The following is a 17,095-nucleotide window of genomic DNA, read 5'->3' as shown; positions in this document are numbered from 1 at the left end:
TACTAAAGTAATAGTTTGAATAGTTGCTTGAGTAAGAATAAAAATTATCGGATAAAAAAACTACTCGAGCTGTTAGTTGCTAGTTACTTTGGATCATACACTGAATCTAGTCTATTTTTATTTTTATATATATATATATATATTCACTCACTCACTCACTCACACACACACTACAATTGCAATCATTGCATCAACTCCAAGAGTAGTAATTCTCAGATGTACCAACTAATTTTTCTCCATGTTTTCCATCTTTTGTGCATCGTTCACTTTTTCCATCCTCGTTCTTTCTGCTTTTGGGGCCTTTTCACTCTCACCCACACACTGGTTTGTGCTCTGGTTTCTCCCGAAGGTTTGCCCGGCGACTGAATAAGATGGTGCGGTTATTGGTGCCAGACTGCGATGTGCGCTTCTTGCGCTCGGAGGACGGCAGCGGTAAAGGGGCAGCGATGGTCACTGCTGTGGCGCACCGATTGGCCAAGCAGCAGGCAGAGCGCCAGCGTATCCTCGACTCCCTCCGTCTCGATCGGGATCAGCTGCTGGAGGTGAAGAGAAGGATGGAGGAGGAGATGAAGCGAGGCTTGGCTAAAAAAACACATGCCACGGCCGCTGTCAAAATGCTGCCCACCTTTGTGCGCGCCACACCAGATGGAACAGGTCAGAGTGAGAAACACAGAGTTTTGACTTATTTTAGTTCACACAAAATTCAAATTGAACCATCCTTTATTCTCCCTCATCTCCCAAAATAGTGCTTTTTCTGTGAAATGTTTCCCTCATGTTGCTCTTTTCTATTGAACAACAGTTCATCATGAGCATGAAAGCACCATAACTGTGCTCCAAATGACTCATGCACTATATTCCTGAGGTCAAATATGTTATGATTTGAAATGGCTAAGTTTGAAGAACAGACCAGAACATACTGTAAGACGTTCAGGATTCAAAAACACCATCATAACATTTATTTATGTATTTAAATTTCATATCTTTATTTTCTTTCTTGTTTTCTTTTTTCTTAAATAATTTAAAAAAATATGAATTTCTTTCTCTCGATCTTTCTTTCTTTTTCTTTGTTTCTTTGTCTTTCTTTCTTGGCAAAACCTGTCAATGGGTTTTGCCAGTATGAAATGTTGTATGAAAACAGCTGCAAAAAATGTATGTTTGGGTTCTTCGTGGAAAAAAATAACAGTAACAGCCTTGAAGATCAGATCACAAATGGGGATGAATTACATGCAAAGTAAAATGTCATTTCATCTTGGCAGAAAAATCAAGGAAGATCAGGAGGGAAAGTGTTTGAATATAAATTGCAGTACATAATACATCATATCTTGATTGAAGCTTGCTTAGAATGACGACAATTTCTAAGAATGTTTTTCATGCATAATTTGTTTTTGTGGGCAGAGATCAATCATGCAAAACATCGAGTATATATTATGCATGTGTGTACATGCATGGAAGTGTGTGTGTGTGTATACACATACATGCTGTTTTGTGTGTATATGTTTCCAACATTGATAATAGTAAGAAATGTAGGATCTGAATGAAGATTTCTGAAGGATCATTTGACATTTGAAGAGACATTTCCGATGAGTATATTAGTGTCCATTCTCAGTGACCTACAAATCATACCAAAACTTAAAAATGTTTTCATTGTGGTCTCAGATTTTGATGCCCCTTGTCAGTGCACTGATTGTCCTCAAACGCAAGTCAGATGGAGAATCAAAAGAAGACTTGTGACTAACCTGAATATCCTGTATTGACCAATGTAGTAAACAAGATAAACTGGTATGAGATACAAATCAATAACCCCTCCATATCCAGACCGGTCCATAAGTCCAGAAAGATAATTGGTGTGTGTGTGAATGACAGAGTGTGTGTTCTAGTGTGTGTGTGAGAGAGAAAGTTGTTACAGTCTCTGAGTCTATTGTGAATGTTCTGCAGAGCGTGGCGACTTCTTGGCACTGGATCTGGGCGGCACAAACTTCAGGGTGCTCTTGGTGCGTGTTCGAAGTGGGAAAAGACGGAGCGTGGAGATGCATAATAAGATCTACACCATCCCCAAAGATATTACCCAGGGCACCGGCGAGGAGGTACGCCCTTGAATCACACTCCACTTCATTAACACCCATTCAAGGGTGCATGGTGGATTCCTTTCATTTGCATAATGATGACGACATTGCAGTGGAAAAACGATGCTGATTTTCTTTTTTTTTTGGTTTCTCAACTGAGCTGCCTAAAAGAAATGAAAGTGGCCCTCATATATGATGGTACTGTGTGTCTTGGATCACAGGATAAGTGCACTAGAGGTACTACGTAACCTCCTAAATAAAGCTATCCCTGTTTTTGAACATGAAGTGCACTCACCTGTTTGCAATTTATTTGGAAGTGGTCACTGCACTCAAGCGGTACGATCCAGCTTCCAGCTGCATACATAGTGGTGTATTGTAGGCTGAAATTGCACATCCAGACACTTGTTGCAAGCATTACCTGTTCTCATGTAGTCTTTTGGTTTCCAGTGATAATTCTGTTGAGCTCATTTTGATAAGCACATATGCACTGTATGTATTAATGATCCTTTATCTTCGTGTGTGTGTGTGTATGTATGTGTGTGTGTGGTCCTCTGCAGTTATTTGATCACATAGTGCACTGCATTGCTGACTTCCTAGAGTATATGGGTATGAAGGGAGCATCGCTGCCTCTGGGATTCACCTTCTCGTTTCCCTGCGATCAGACCCGTTTGGACCAGGTAAGACACACGTAGACATAAAACCGCCCACTGATTCTACGTCACTCCAATTCGACGTCACTTCCTGTTTAGCCCCACCCATCGATTCTACGTCACTGCCTCTTTAGCCCCGCCCACTAATTCTACAGCACTGCCTGTTTAGCCCCGCCCACCAATTCTACATCACTGCCTGTTTAGCCCCGCCCACCAATTCGCATGTAGTGTTTACGAGAAAGGTGAACTCTCAGGCCTACGGGGTTGCCCTCCTTCTGATCCCAACATTAGGAAAGAGTGAATTAACTTTATTGTTAATGAAGATCCAGTCTGCATCAGTAAGAACTTGGTCCTTTATAAACGAATCCACGGTAAAATTATGTGAACAAACAAGGCACAATTTGATGCAGGATCTTCAGAAAGATTGAAACCGACAGATGATGCCGTGAGACTATATTGGATCCGACAGTAATATCGCAACACAAGTGTGAGTTACTGTTTTCATTACACGATCACTATTGCTTTGTCTGTTAAACATAAACGTTTTTAACCTAAATCACAGCAGCGTCCATGTGTGAAGGATGTAGACTGTCAAACATACACAACTATTAGCCAATCACAGCGAGTCTGCAATCCTCCACGCCAAAAACAGGACAGAAAATAGCCTGTTACTTTTAAAGAAGATGTTTTTTGATGCAAAAATCTTTATAAGTGGTTCTCAGAAAATAATACAAATAAAAAACAGGCAGTTCATGACCCCTGATGATGATGATGATGATGTCCCCAAAACCATCTTGTCTGGTTAAGCAAATGTCTGGGGGTGTTTTTCTGAAATACTACCAATAAAAAACCCCTCTCTCAGACACAGAAACAGTGAAACATTTATCTACAGTGTTCCCATCGGTCTTCCTCACAGGGCATCTTGATAAAGTGGACGAAGGGCTTCAAGGCTTCGGGGTGTGAGGGAGAAGATGTGGCCACACTGCTAAAAGACGCCATCCATCGCAGTGAGGTCAGCACCGCCACCCACCGAAATGCTGCTAAAGCAGTTTCTGCACTTGTTAGATGCAATTATTCTGCCTTTAATGACAAGATGTACTTAGTGGATGTTCAGTCGGACGAATCTTGTCCTGAAAGGCCGTCATGGTGGATTGACTTTGTCTTGCTGATAATGCATTTCTATCTCTCTGTCTGCTTGTGTTTCCTCACAGGAGTTTGATCTGGATGTGGTAGCTGTTGTGAATGACACCGTAGGCACCATGATGACTTGTGGGTATGAGGACCCTCAGTGTGAAGTTGGACTTATTGTTGGTGGGTGTGATTTCTTGCTCTGGTTTTTGTAGTTTACTTTCAGGGTGCATAAGACTAAATGATTGTCTAGTTGCCTCAATATGCATTTCATTCTTAATTGACCTCAGCTGTATGTGTCTGTCTGGCTGTCTGTCGGTCTATCTATATATACATGTATATCTAGATAGATAGATAGATCTATATGTATAGATAGAGATATAGAGATAGATATACAGGTCCTTTTCAAAAAATTAGCATATTGTGATAAAGTTCATTATTTTCTGTAATGTACTGATAAACATTAGACTTTCATATATTTTAGATTCATTACAACACAACTGAAGTAGTTCAAGCCTTTTATTGTTTTAATATTGATGATTTTGGCTTACAGCTCATGAAAACCCAAAATTCCTATCTCAAAAAATTAGCATATTTCATCCGACCAATAAAAGAAAAGTGTTTTTAATACAAAAAAAGTCAACCTTCAAATAATTATGTTCAGTTATGCACTCAATACTTGGTCGGGAACCCTTTTGCAGAAATGACTGCTTCAATGCGGCGTGGCATGGAGGCAATCAGCCTGTGGCACTGCTGAGGTGTTATGGAGGCCCAGGATGCTTCGATAGCGGCCTTAAGCTCATCCAGAGTGTTGGGTCTTGCGTCTCTCAACTTTCTCTTCACAATATCCCACAGATTCTCTATGGGGTTCAGGTCAGGAGAGTTGGCAGGCCAATTGAGCACAGTAATACCATGGTCAGTAAACCATTTACCAGTGGTTTTGGCACTGTGAGCAGGTGCCAGGTCGTGCTGAAAAATGAAATCTTCATCTCCATAAAGCTTTTCAGCAGATGGAAGCATGAAGTGCTCCAAAATCTCCTGATAGCTAGCTGCATTGACCCTGCCCTTGATAAAACACAGTGGACCAACACCAGCAGCTGACATGGCACCCCAGACCATCACTGACTGTGGGTACTTGACACTGGACTTCAGGCATTTTGGCATTTCCCTCTCCCCAGTCTTCCTCCAGACTCTGGCACCTTGATTTCCGAATGACATGCAAAATTTCCAGTGCTGCTTCTCTGTAGCCCAGGTCAGGCACTTCTGCCGCTGTTTCTGTTTCAAAAGTGGCTTGACCTGGGGAATGCGGCACCTGTAGCCCATTTCCTGCACACGCCTGTACACGGTGGCTCTGGATGTTTCTACTCCAGACTCAATCCACTGCTTCCGCAGGTCCCCCAAGGTCTGGAATCGGTCCTTCTCCACAATCTTCCTCAGGGTCCGGTCACCTCTTCTCGTTGTGCTGCGTTTTCTGCCACACTTTTTCCTTCCCACAGACTTCCCACTGAGGTGCCTTGATACGGCACTCTGGGAACAGCCTATTCGTTCAGAAATGTCTTTCTGTGTCTTACCCTCTTGCTTGAGGGTGTCAATGATGGCCTTCTGGACAGCAGTCAGGTCGGCAGTCTTACCCATGATTGCGGTTTTGAGTAATGAACCAGGCTGGGAGTTTTTAAAAGCCTCAGGAATCTTTTGCAGGTGTTTAGAGTTAATTAGTTGATTCAGATGATTAGGTTAATAGCTCGTTTAGAGAACCTTTTCATGATATGCTAATTTTTTGAAATAGGAATTTTGGGTTTTCATGAGCTGTATGCCAAAATCATCAATATTAAAACAATAAAAGGCTTGAACTACTTCAGTTGTGTTGTAATGAATCTAAAATATATGAAAGTCGAATGTTTATCAGTACATTACAGAAAATAATGAACTTTATCACAATATGCTAATTTTTTGAAAAGGACCTGTAGATATATAAAATGCAGGTGTGCATCAACTTTGTTTAATGCACAGAAATCTTAGGGGACACTTCAAGTAAATATTTTACGTCTAAGGGGTATAGCTGACAATTAAATATAAAAAGGAAGTGGAATACTATGCGTTTGTGGAAATTTATGCACCTTAATCCAACTTTATTTTTTTTTAATCTAAGACATTTTTGCAGTTAGCTTTAAGCAGCTGAATCAAGATGATTTGTAGAGGATTCATGTAGTCGATTCCTCTCAAATTCACACCACGAAGTGTTCAGTTTTTGATGTTTTATAGCGTGGTATTTTAGTGTAGATGTCTCAGATCAGGTTTGGAGATGCTGTAAATGTGTTTGTGCACAGCATCATTTGTGAGTGAGGGTGTATTTGTGTTTCTGTCTTCTTGCTGCAGGCACAGGGACTAACGCGTGCTACATGGAGGAGATGTCAAACGTTGAGCTGGTGGATGGGGATGAAGGCCGTATGTGTGTGAACATGGAGTGGGGAGCATTTGGGGACCAAGGGGAGCTGGATGATGTTTGCACAAAGTTTGATCGAGCTGTAGATGACCAGTCCACTTACCCTGGGAAACAGCGGTGAGAGTTCAACTCTTGATGCTTTATACCATGTCAGCTTCCCGTTAGAGAAATGTTGCCATGTCTAATGGAGTTCAGATTGAGCGCAAACACACATGCTGGCCGGGATCACACCAGATGTCAGGTTTTTGCACTGGCTTCCAGTCAAACATGAAATTAATTTTTTTTTTTTTTTTTTTAAAGTGCTGCTACTTATTTATGGATGACTCAGAAAAAATACATTATGGATATGCTTGCAGAATTTAAAGCCAGTGCACGTCTTAGATCATTCGATTCCGTTCAGCTTAGTGCAGTGCCTAGGGTTCGTTTCAAACGTGATGAAACCGAGTTTAGCTGCTAAACTGCCTCCAGCAAACTATTTCAAGAAGATCTCAGATGTGTCCTGTAAGTAGTAGATTCATAACCAAACTGAAAACCCATTTTTACATCTGTGGTCTCCAGTTTACTGACATGTGCTCATTTAGTCAGCCTTAAGTCATTTGAAACATGCATGGTTTTTTTTTTTCCACTGAATGGAAAAGGAAAGGTTTTATAGGATTTTCAAGATGCATTTTTCATTGCAATAACAACGGGGGGAAAACAAACAGACAAAATCCCTAAAATCTCCCCATTACTCTCAAACCTAATTCACACTTTTGCTCTTTAATTGAAGGTGAATGAGAAATGAGAATGGCAAGATTTTCAGCTAATTCCTGGTGTATCTTCCAGTGTGTTTACTTGCATATGACTTAAAGCATTTGCTATTTTGAAGACCTTTTTTTTTTAAAGATTGTGTTATTTTATGTATTAATTACAATTAAATGGACTCAGAAATAACAATAATAAATTAAAATTATTTTAATGAAAAATAAAATTAAAATACCATTAAAATATTTATTTATTTTATAATATCTTTTTGAAGAAAGGAAACCATGCCACTTTTTACAACATAAATATGGGTAAATTTAATAAATTTAGGTGGTGTGTCCCGTGAGTGCATTATTTTGTTTCCTCTATGTGCTTTTAATTACAGTTTGAGGAAAAACATAGATTGGAAATCATGGATCGACCATTAAATTGATCTGATCTTCATCAGTCGTTAGCACACAGTCGGCTTAAATTGTGTTTATTGAACAGACCATGTAGTGTACAATGTGGAGAAAATCTGGGAAAACCCTTATTCATCCTACATTCAATAACCGGTTAGCTGTCCTCCACCAATATTTACCTCTGTTCCTCTTCACTGCAGCAATAATCTTGGGCTGTGTGGTCTGAATGCAGTCTTGAGGTCAGGACTCTGGTGTATTTTCTTCTGTTGAAGCCGTTCTGTTGTTGATTTACTCCTGAGCTTTGGTTTGTTTTCCTGTTGCAGCGTTCAGCTTCTGTTGAGATATGTTTGGCAGGCAGATGGCCTGATGTTCACCTGTTAAATGTCCTGATAAACTCTGCACGATGGCCTCTCCACCGTACATTATGATAGAGATGAGATTTATTTTTTATTCTGCACACACACAGCGTTGTTTCTGCTCCAGGTGAACTTCACACAGTTTTGGACAGCAGGAGTGTCCTGCTTTGGTCTTCTGAGATGGCTTTTGTTTGAAGCATACTTCACAGTAACACTACTGTTCAGAAATATATGTTCTGTTAGATTTTATGTTACTGAATGAAGTGTCTTATGCTTACCAAGATTCATAAAAATACTGTAAGAACCGTGATATTACAGCTTAAAATAACTTTAACATAATATATAATAATAAATTGTAATATTTTTATATCATTTAAATTTTTTTAGATAATTATATTATAAGAAATTAAATTATAATTAATATACTTAAATGGAATTTTATATATAATAATATTTTTATTTATTAATTTTTTTTTATCACAGAAGAACACATTTGACTAGTTCCTGCAACTATATACTTTATATTCCCCTTCCTTAATTATTTTAATTAAATTGTTAGTTTTAACTTTTTAAAGGAACTTTTTCGAGTCATTGTATCCCATATTCAGGTTAAACTATGATCTTAAATGTATTAATATGACACAGATTTATGTATTTAATGCACCTCATATATTAATAATTCATATAAGTAAACTCAAAGTATGCATAACGGACTATAAATAAATGTTTTTTTTGTACTTGAGCTTTAGATTTTTAAAACACTATTTTTGTTAATGCCACTGTTGATGGAACATTAAATTTATAAAGTGCACCACAGTGACTAAAATGCAAAAGTAAAACAAAAAAAGTCAAGCAAATGCCTAATATAAAAACAAAAAAACTAATCCAAAATCTGTGTGAAAGAAAAAGCAGCATGTTGAAATTAAAGTTAATTAAAAAAAGCTTGTCTCCCTAATCTTTTCTGTGCAGTGTTATAATCCAAAATTCCCACTCCAACGTTTGCAAAAATATGCCTTATTGAGGAACGATGAATAATTTCCTTGTCTCTTTCTGTGATTTTCAGATATGAGAAGATGATCAGCGGGATGTATCTCGGAGAGATCGTCAGAAACGTGCTCTTGGACTTCACTGCCAAAGGCCTGCTCTTCCGTGGCAAACTTTCAGAGAGACTGAAATCACGCGGGATCTTCGAAACCAAGTTCCTGTCTCAGATCGAGAGGTGAGTGTGTGTGTGGAACCAAATGTCCCCACAAGGACTGTAAAACCTGAAATTTTTGACATTGTGGGGACCGCTTCAGTCTCCACAAGGGGAAAAAAATGATTAAAAATAGTAAATGATGTTAATCTGAAAGTGTAAGAATGCAAGCAGCTTTTCTGTAAGGTTTAGGTTTAGGGGATAGAAAATATAATTTGGTCAGTATAAAAGTAATAGAAGTCTATGGAAAGTACCCACAATTCACAGAAACAAACCTGTGTGTGTGTGTGTGTGTGCGTTTTTGTGACACATGAGGACATAAAGGTGTATAATGACACAGGTATGACAGGTATTACAAGGTGAAGGTGACTTTTCATGACATTGCCCCATGTCCCCACTTTTCAAAACGCTTATAAATCATACAGAGTGAGGTTTTTTGGGAAAGTAGAAATGCACAGTTTCCTGTGAGGGCTAAGTTTAGGTGTAGGGTAGTAGCACATACAGTTGGTACAGTATAAAAACCATTACGCCTATGGGATGTCCCCACTTTTCACAAAAACAAACGTGTGTGTGTGTGTGTGTGTGTTGTGTATGTGTGTGTCCGACACCTGACATTAGTATCTTGAGTCTCAGGGGCCTTCTGCTTTCCTTCAGATAATATTGAAATGCTAAGCACACTGATTATGTCCAATATTATTTGAGAAGCCTAAGGCATCTTGGCATGTATAATTGGATTTGTGTTGTTTTCTATTGTTCATTCATAAAGATAATATTCCAGCTGAGGACCACCTGCCAATTTTGGCTTGATTTATCATGTTTTTTTTTTTTTGCGTATCTATGCTAATTATATTCCATCTATGTTCTTTGGGGAAAAAATGCAGGCATAGTGTTTTTTTAAAACCTTGATTTAATTAAACTTCTTGTCTTGTAGGTGGAGATATGCAATGCAATTTGTTCTGTGATTTTTGATTATTATCAGCATAATTAATGGGCTGTTTCTGCAGCGATCGTCTGGCGCTGAGGCAGGTACGCTCCATCCTGCAGCACCTGGGTTTGACCAGCAGCACATGTGATGACAGCATTCTCGTGAAGGAGGTTTGCAGTGTGGTGTCCAAACGAGCGGCCCAGCTCTGCGGAGCCGGTCTGGCGGCCGTGGTGGACAAGATACGACTGAACCGTGGCCTTGAGAAGCTCAGCATCACCGTAGGAGTGGACGGCACGCTCTACAAACTCCACCCGCAGTGAGTGGCCAAGATACGAGCGAAAACCAGACCGTGAATCTTATGGAAGAAAAATAATGACAAATGTCTTTCAAACAAAAAAGCATGTTGAATTGCACTTACTGAAAAAATAATGCATTGCATTAACAGTGATAAAATCACCTAAATCAATGGAAAATATATAGAAATAATCATTCTGACTTAAGAAATATGAAGTAAAAAAAAAAGATACAAAATAGTTTTTTAAGGTAAGTGGTTGCAAACAATTTATTTTGGCTACATTTAATAAAAAAATATTGAAAGTTATTCAACAAAATTTGTTTATTTAAATGTAGATAAAATAAATTTATTGCAACCACTTACCTTAAAAAAAATTGTAAATTCAATGAATAATGTTTTTCAGTGTAAACGTGAAAATATATCCACATTTCTCCAAGTACGCGCGTCTTTGGACTATAAGCCTTTATTGATGCTGTTCAGTGATGCTATGGCATCACCAATAAACCGCTGCAGATGTGGCTGAATATTAATGCGTGCTGATATTATATTTTTCAATACCACACATACAGATTTATTATTTTGAACTCCTGACATAAATTAAGAAATGACTGTCACTGCAACAGAGTTTTATTAAAACAGTACTCAAATATCGCAGCTAGAGCCTTTAATCTTTCTAATGATGCACAGTTTGTCCATTTCAAGTTAGACTGTGATGTTTTAAAGTGAAACAATTATAATCTGAATCTTTGTGGGTTAATGCTTTGTATTGAATTATTATTATTTTTTAAACAGTATTCAAATATCAAATATTAAAAAGTGTTCAAATGAATGCTTAGTGTTTTCAGGGCTTGCATGTTTGTTGCACAAGGCATTAAAATGCATGCTCTGTTAATGCAATGCATGATTTTTTTCAGTATCAGTGCAATTCGACATGCTTTTTTTTGTTTCAAAGATATTTGTCATTATTGACATTCTACATGTAACGTGGCATTTTGTGAGGGGAGGAAAAAATGAGCTAATGTCAGGGAAGAAACATTTTACCACAATATCCAGACCTGACCGTGTCAGATGATCTGTACTCATGATGCTTAGTTAATGCAGCAAACATGTTAAAGCTGAGACATAAATGATACCCTCCTAGATGCCCTGCAGTATTTATGAGGTCTTGATCTTCCATCTTTCACCTCAGTCGCCCTAAAAACTGATTAATCTTTAAAAATCAATGATCCCTTTACATTGGCTGTGTGGTTAAGCTGAAGTTATTTCTCCCCCTTACTAGACGTTGTAGCTTTAAAGCCTGTTATATGTGACATAAGGCAGCAATATTCATCACAGAGCAGCGCTTCGGGCAAAGCTGTCATCAAGGCTTCATCATTTCTCATCCAGGCACTCTCTGTTCTGAGATATAATACTAGCACACAATTGCAGCTTCAATTTAGATGTGGTTTACAAACTCTGATTTTCGTTTCAAGGGAAGAAAGTCCAAAAAATGTTTTTTTTTTAAAAGAAAATTAATGCTTTTATTTACCAAGGACACATTAAATTGATTAAAAGTGGCATTTGATCAGCTCACAAAAGATTTATTTTCATATAAATGCTGTTATTTGGACCTTTCTGAAATCTTGAAAAAAAAAAATCCTGTTTCTAGTAATTTAATTGGTAATTTTTTGAGCAGCCAATCAGTATATTAGAATGATTTCTGAAGGATCATGTGACACTGAAGACTGGAGAAATGATGCTGAAAATTCAGCTTTGCATCGCAGGAATAAATTAATTTGAAAATATTTCAAAACAGAAATCAGCTTTTTTTCCACTATTTTACTGTTTTACTGTATTTTTTTAAAATCAAATAAATGCAGCTTTAGTGAGCATAAGAAACTTTCGGAAAATAAAAAAATCTTACCAACCCCAAACTATTAAAAAGTTGAATGTTACTGTACCTTACTGTAATGTTAGGATGACTTTGACAGCTCCAGGGGTTGAAAATCTTTGCATTCTTCGGTTTTCTTTAGTCATAACACTAATTTAAATGTTCTACTGCATAGACAGCTAGGGTTCCTTTTTTATTTAGGGTTTTGTTTTTAATCATGTGTTATCTTTTAGTTTCTCTGTACTTATGGCCTACTTACCAACGCCAGATTATACAACCCAGTGTCTGTTTTGGACTCCTGATTCCTGATACTTTATTATGATAGAATAGCATTTTTCCATATACAGTGTTGTTTAACCTGATTGATAAGACCTCCTTGTGTAACTTTAGGAGTTTATCTAACAATTTGATGAAAGCATCAGTGTATGCTGTCAAGCTTTCAATCAATCACCCTTAAAAATCAGCCTAAACCTCTCTGGAGGAACGTGCTGAGCTTTTAAACATTGTTTTCAAAAGCCCCCCGCCGACCTTACTGGGAATCACTTCTGAAAAGAGTTATTTTATGAATCAAAAATGACAGACGCCGTTTTATGCTGAGAAAGCGATATTGAATATGGAAGCAAAAGTTTGGCACAGATTTGATGTGAAAATTGACCATGCAAAGGCTCATAGCAGGACGTTTTTCCTTTAGCGACCGCTTTGATTGAAGAAACACTTCTGTTTTCATTTAGGCTGTGAAATTAAGTGAGTTTGAGATAAGTTTTGATTTTCACTTTATACCCTGATTTGTTCTTTTCTTCAACTTTTTTCTCACTTGCTTTAAGTGTGTGGAAAAAAGAACAAATTAAAGACTATCAGCTATTAAAAAGGCACAAGCTATTTGGTATATTCTGTCTCAGTGACTTTTTTAATAGGAAATAAGTTAATATGAGGTTCTGATTATGATTACCTGAGATTAAAACCTTTTTCAATTAAAACCTTAAAATCTTTTTTTAATTGAAATAAAGCTAAAATAAAATAAATTAAATCAGTAACACAGGTATATTTGTAGCAATAGCCAACAATACATTGTATGGCTCAAAATTATACATTTTTCTTTTATGCCAAAAATCATTAGGATATTAAGTAAAGATCATGTTTCATGAAGATATTTAGTAAATTTCCTACCATAAATATATCAAAACTTAATTTTTGATTAGTAATATGCATTGCTAAGAACTTCATTTGAACAACTTTAAAGGAGATTTTCTCAATATTTAGATTTTTTTGCTCCCTCAGATTCCAGATTTTCAGATAGTTGTATCTCAGACAAATATTGTCCTATCATAACAAACCATACATCAATGGAAAGCTTATTTATTCAGCTTCAGAGGATGCATTAATCTCAATTTCGAAAAATTGACCCTTACGTTTACATTTATGCATTTAGCAGGCTTTTATCCAAAGCGACTTACATTGCATTCAAGTTACAGTTTTTACATTTTATCAGCTCTTATGACTGGTTCTGGGCTCCAGGGTCACAAATGTCTAAAAATTTAACTTAAATTAAAATGACAACTGAAAATATAACAATCAAAGCAAATTTTAAATAATAATAAATGCTGTAACAGTACATAAATAATACTAAAATAGCACTGATAGAGAGTTTTGAGAAGTGTAGATTTATTTAAGTGCCATGTTTGGGGTGAAAAACCCAATAAATTCACAAAGGAGCAGATTTTGCTTTTACTCTGAAGGCCTGTTGTTCATTCATGCCTGCTTTTCTCTTTTGTCTCTTCAGCTTTGCCACCATCATGCGGGAAACCTTAAGAGACCTGGCACCCAACTGTGAGGTTACTCTCGTCCAATCAGAAGACGGCAGCGGGAAAGGTGCCGCCCTCATCACGGCTGTGGCTTGCCGATTAAGAGATGCTAGAAAGTAGAGAATGAACAAAACAATGTAAAGGGAAAAAGATAACGAGGGAGAACTTGCACACAGAGCTTCCAGAGAGTTTTTTTTTGTGCCACAATGTGACCTTACCTAAACAGCACTCCTGTCTGTAAAAGAAAGCATCTCTTTTTGCATTTTTATGCTTTAGGTCATGCATTGCAAGGACTTGGCATAAGCAGGTGGAGGATTGTTGGTAGAAAAGGGGAAAAAAAACAAAGGAGAAGGAAAAACTAATTATATATGTGTTATAATTATATGGTATATGTGTGTATTGTTACTGATTTGAATTACTGTACTGTCTGAAAAAAGCACAAAGAGATTTTATTCACCTTTTGAGCTGTGAATGATGTAATTTATTTCTGTACTAATTCCAGGCTGCTGATTAAAGGATTCATTTATTAATTTACTCACCGTGAAGTAGGTGAGTAATTTTAATTTTGTGCTGAACTCTTCCTTTTAAAGCACTAGTTCACACAAAAATGAACATTTGCTAAAAAATGACTCTCACTCAGGTCATCCAAGATGTAGATGAGTTTGTTTCTTCATCAGATTTGGAGAAATGTAGCATTGCATCAATGAATGCTCTGCAGTGAATGGGTGCCGTCAGAATGAGAGTCCAAACAGCTGATAAAAACATCACAATAATCCACACCACTCCAGTCCATCAGTTAACATCTGGAGAAGATAAATACTGTGTGTTTGTAAGAACAATACAGCAAGTGATGTAATGCTAAATTTATCCAAATCTGATGAAGAAACAAACTCATCTACATCATGGCCTGAAGGCTTTTTTGGAGAGAACTACCTTGAAAAAATCTTTTGCTTAATCTTAAATTGTGTCTGTGCTGCTGTTATTGAAGGACAGTCCTGCTGCTGTACTGAGATGAAGCTAATTAAATTAGTCTTCTGATCAGGTCTAATGCTGGTCTGAAGAAAGCTGTCAGGCGAAAGCTTTTTAAGGGCTAACTTGATGATTTGAGGAAAATTACCAGACTGTAAGTTACAGAATTGAGTTCTGTATAATATCTACTAATGCAATACAAACACATGAAAATCCTGTATACAGACTATTTATTTATTTATAAGGACAACACACATTAATCAACATTCTGTAAATGTGCCAGACTGAAGTAAATGTTGCTCTCCATGTTTAAATGCACAATATTAATTGCATTGGCACTTTGTAGGTTTGAAACGGCAGGTGAAATTATCACTGTGAGATGTCAAGAGACTCACACTGTGAAACTGAACGCATCTTTTCTTGCAGCGCTGGTGGGATATTTATTATTGCTGAATGTGGAATGAGTTGGGCTTCGTAGTTTATCATGTTGTGGATAATGCCAGGGTTTCTCCAACAGCTGTAAGGTGCAATTTTCCCTGTGCAAATATTGAGTGAGTGTCAGAGTTTCAGTAAGAAACCTTCTGCAAACTTGTCCCTTTAGTCTAATAATCATACAAGATTAATTTAGTCATTTTGTTTGTATATGATTTTTCTTATTCATCTACTTGATTGAATTGCTTGCTGTAAGTTGAATTAATTTGACAGTGTAGTTTCTGCAAATTGCTTTTCACATTTCTCTTTGACTTCATTCACATTAGAACGGGTCCAGACAATAAAGATTGGCATTGCCTGTTACCACTGATATGGTGCATTACCAATTGCCAAAATTGATGGAGCCTTCTAGAAAATGTCAGATCATCTATTTTTGTATGAAATTTCAGTCTCCAGACAAAGACAGCACAGAAATATCCCCCCAGCTAAGATTTCTTTCTTTTTCCTTCTACATGAACACGGCAGGCTCTGGCTTTAATAAATGTACATGTGTGCACAATATCTATACGTTTACATTGATTAGTGGCTATAGATGCACTGTAAAAAATCAAAAAGTGAGAAACTTTTAGAAACGTTTAAGGCAACCAGCTTCAGCAGATTTATGAATTTTCTCAACTTCTTGTTTTCAGGTTAAACAACAAAAAGTTGAGTAAACTCAAAAATCTCTTACAAAATCAAGTAAGAGATTCTTTATTGAAAACAGCTGTGGTGCCTAATATTTTTGGAGACAGTGATAATTTTTTCAGGATTCTTTGATGAATGGAATGTTCATAATTACAGCATTTGTTTAAAAATAAAGAAAAATACCTCAATTTAAAGCATCACTGCTGAATAAAAATAGTAATTTCTTTAAAAAAATAACTTGCTGATTCCAAACATTTTAAAGGTAATAAATAAGTATGTGGTTATACAGGAGAGAGTTAGAATGAACATGTGAACTCTTGTAAGTTACAATGGGAAACCTACTTAATACTTTAAAGAATAGTTCACTCCAACTTGAAAATGTTGTCATTATTTACTCAGCCATTTTATTGTATAGGAAAAGGAAAGTTGTTAAGGATCTTTATGCAGCTCTTTTCCATGCAGGAAGGAGGAAAACAATGTTAGAAAAAAGCACAAATAACATCAGAATACATTATAACACTGTATTCCACATCATTCGATACAGCTCGAAATGTACTGTAAACTCTCATCTTGAACACTTACATTAAGTAATGAAAAAATATAATTTTGTATCAGAATCAGAAAGAGCTTATATTACCAAGTATACCAAGTATGGGGGGGGCATTAGCGGTAAACCAGCAGGACACAAAAAAATGGCGGACCCTAACGTGAACGCATGTAGCCTGGCAGGTGCTGCATGTTGTTTGTGCCGTTTGTTTAAACCATCTAAGCCCAAATTTTCACTACATTTACATTTTACATTTACATTTAGTCATTTAGCAGACGCTTTTATCCAAAGCGACTTACAATTGGGGAATACAAAAAGCGATTCATCTTGAAGAGGCAGTCAGACAGAGGAAGTGTTCGTAACACCAAATCTCAGTCTTTGTTCAAATAAGTACAAGCTAGTAGGTGGAGAGAAAGATAGAGGGAAAGTTTTTTTTTTTTTTTTTTGAGTTTAGGATGAAGTCAAGTACTGCCGAAAGAGATGAGTTTTCAGTTGTTGCTTGAAGGTTGCCAGAGATCCGGCGTTCCGGATAGGGCGCCGTCTGTGGCCGCTGGCCCGGGGCTGCGGGCTGTGGTGGAGTCTTCTGGGGTG

General features: G+C 37.2%; 1 protein-coding gene across 1 annotated transcript in view; it reads left to right on the top strand.

The window, feature by feature from the left end:
- The window catches only part of LOC306871967 (hexokinase-2-like), a 44,112-nt gene extending 29,052 nt beyond the window's left edge, over nt 1–15,060 (top strand). Inside the window, exons 10-18 of the mRNA XM_079420259.1 lie at nt 350–654; nt 1,936–2,084; nt 2,621–2,740; nt 3,630–3,725; nt 3,925–4,024; nt 6,218–6,401; nt 8,849–9,004; nt 9,985–10,221; nt 13,851–15,060. Of these exons, the coding sequence (XP_079276385.1) occupies nt 350–654; nt 1,936–2,084; nt 2,621–2,740; nt 3,630–3,725; nt 3,925–4,024; nt 6,218–6,401; nt 8,849–9,004; nt 9,985–10,221; nt 13,851–13,992 (1,489 nt within the window). The 3' untranslated portion in view covers nt 13,993–15,060. The remainder of the gene's footprint in view (nt 1–349; nt 655–1,935; nt 2,085–2,620; nt 2,741–3,629; nt 3,726–3,924; nt 4,025–6,217; nt 6,402–8,848; nt 9,005–9,984; nt 10,222–13,850) is intronic.
- The last annotated feature ends 2,035 nt before the right edge of the window (nt 15,061–17,095 follow it).

Source organism: Barbus barbus (genome assembly GCF_936440315.1).
Source record: "Barbus barbus genome assembly, chromosome: 6".
Classification (NCBI taxonomy): domain Eukaryota; kingdom Metazoa; phylum Chordata; class Actinopteri; order Cypriniformes; family Cyprinidae; genus Barbus; species Barbus barbus.
Note: the sequence above shows the minus strand (reverse complement) of the source record. Positions and strands in the feature narration are given on the sequence as shown.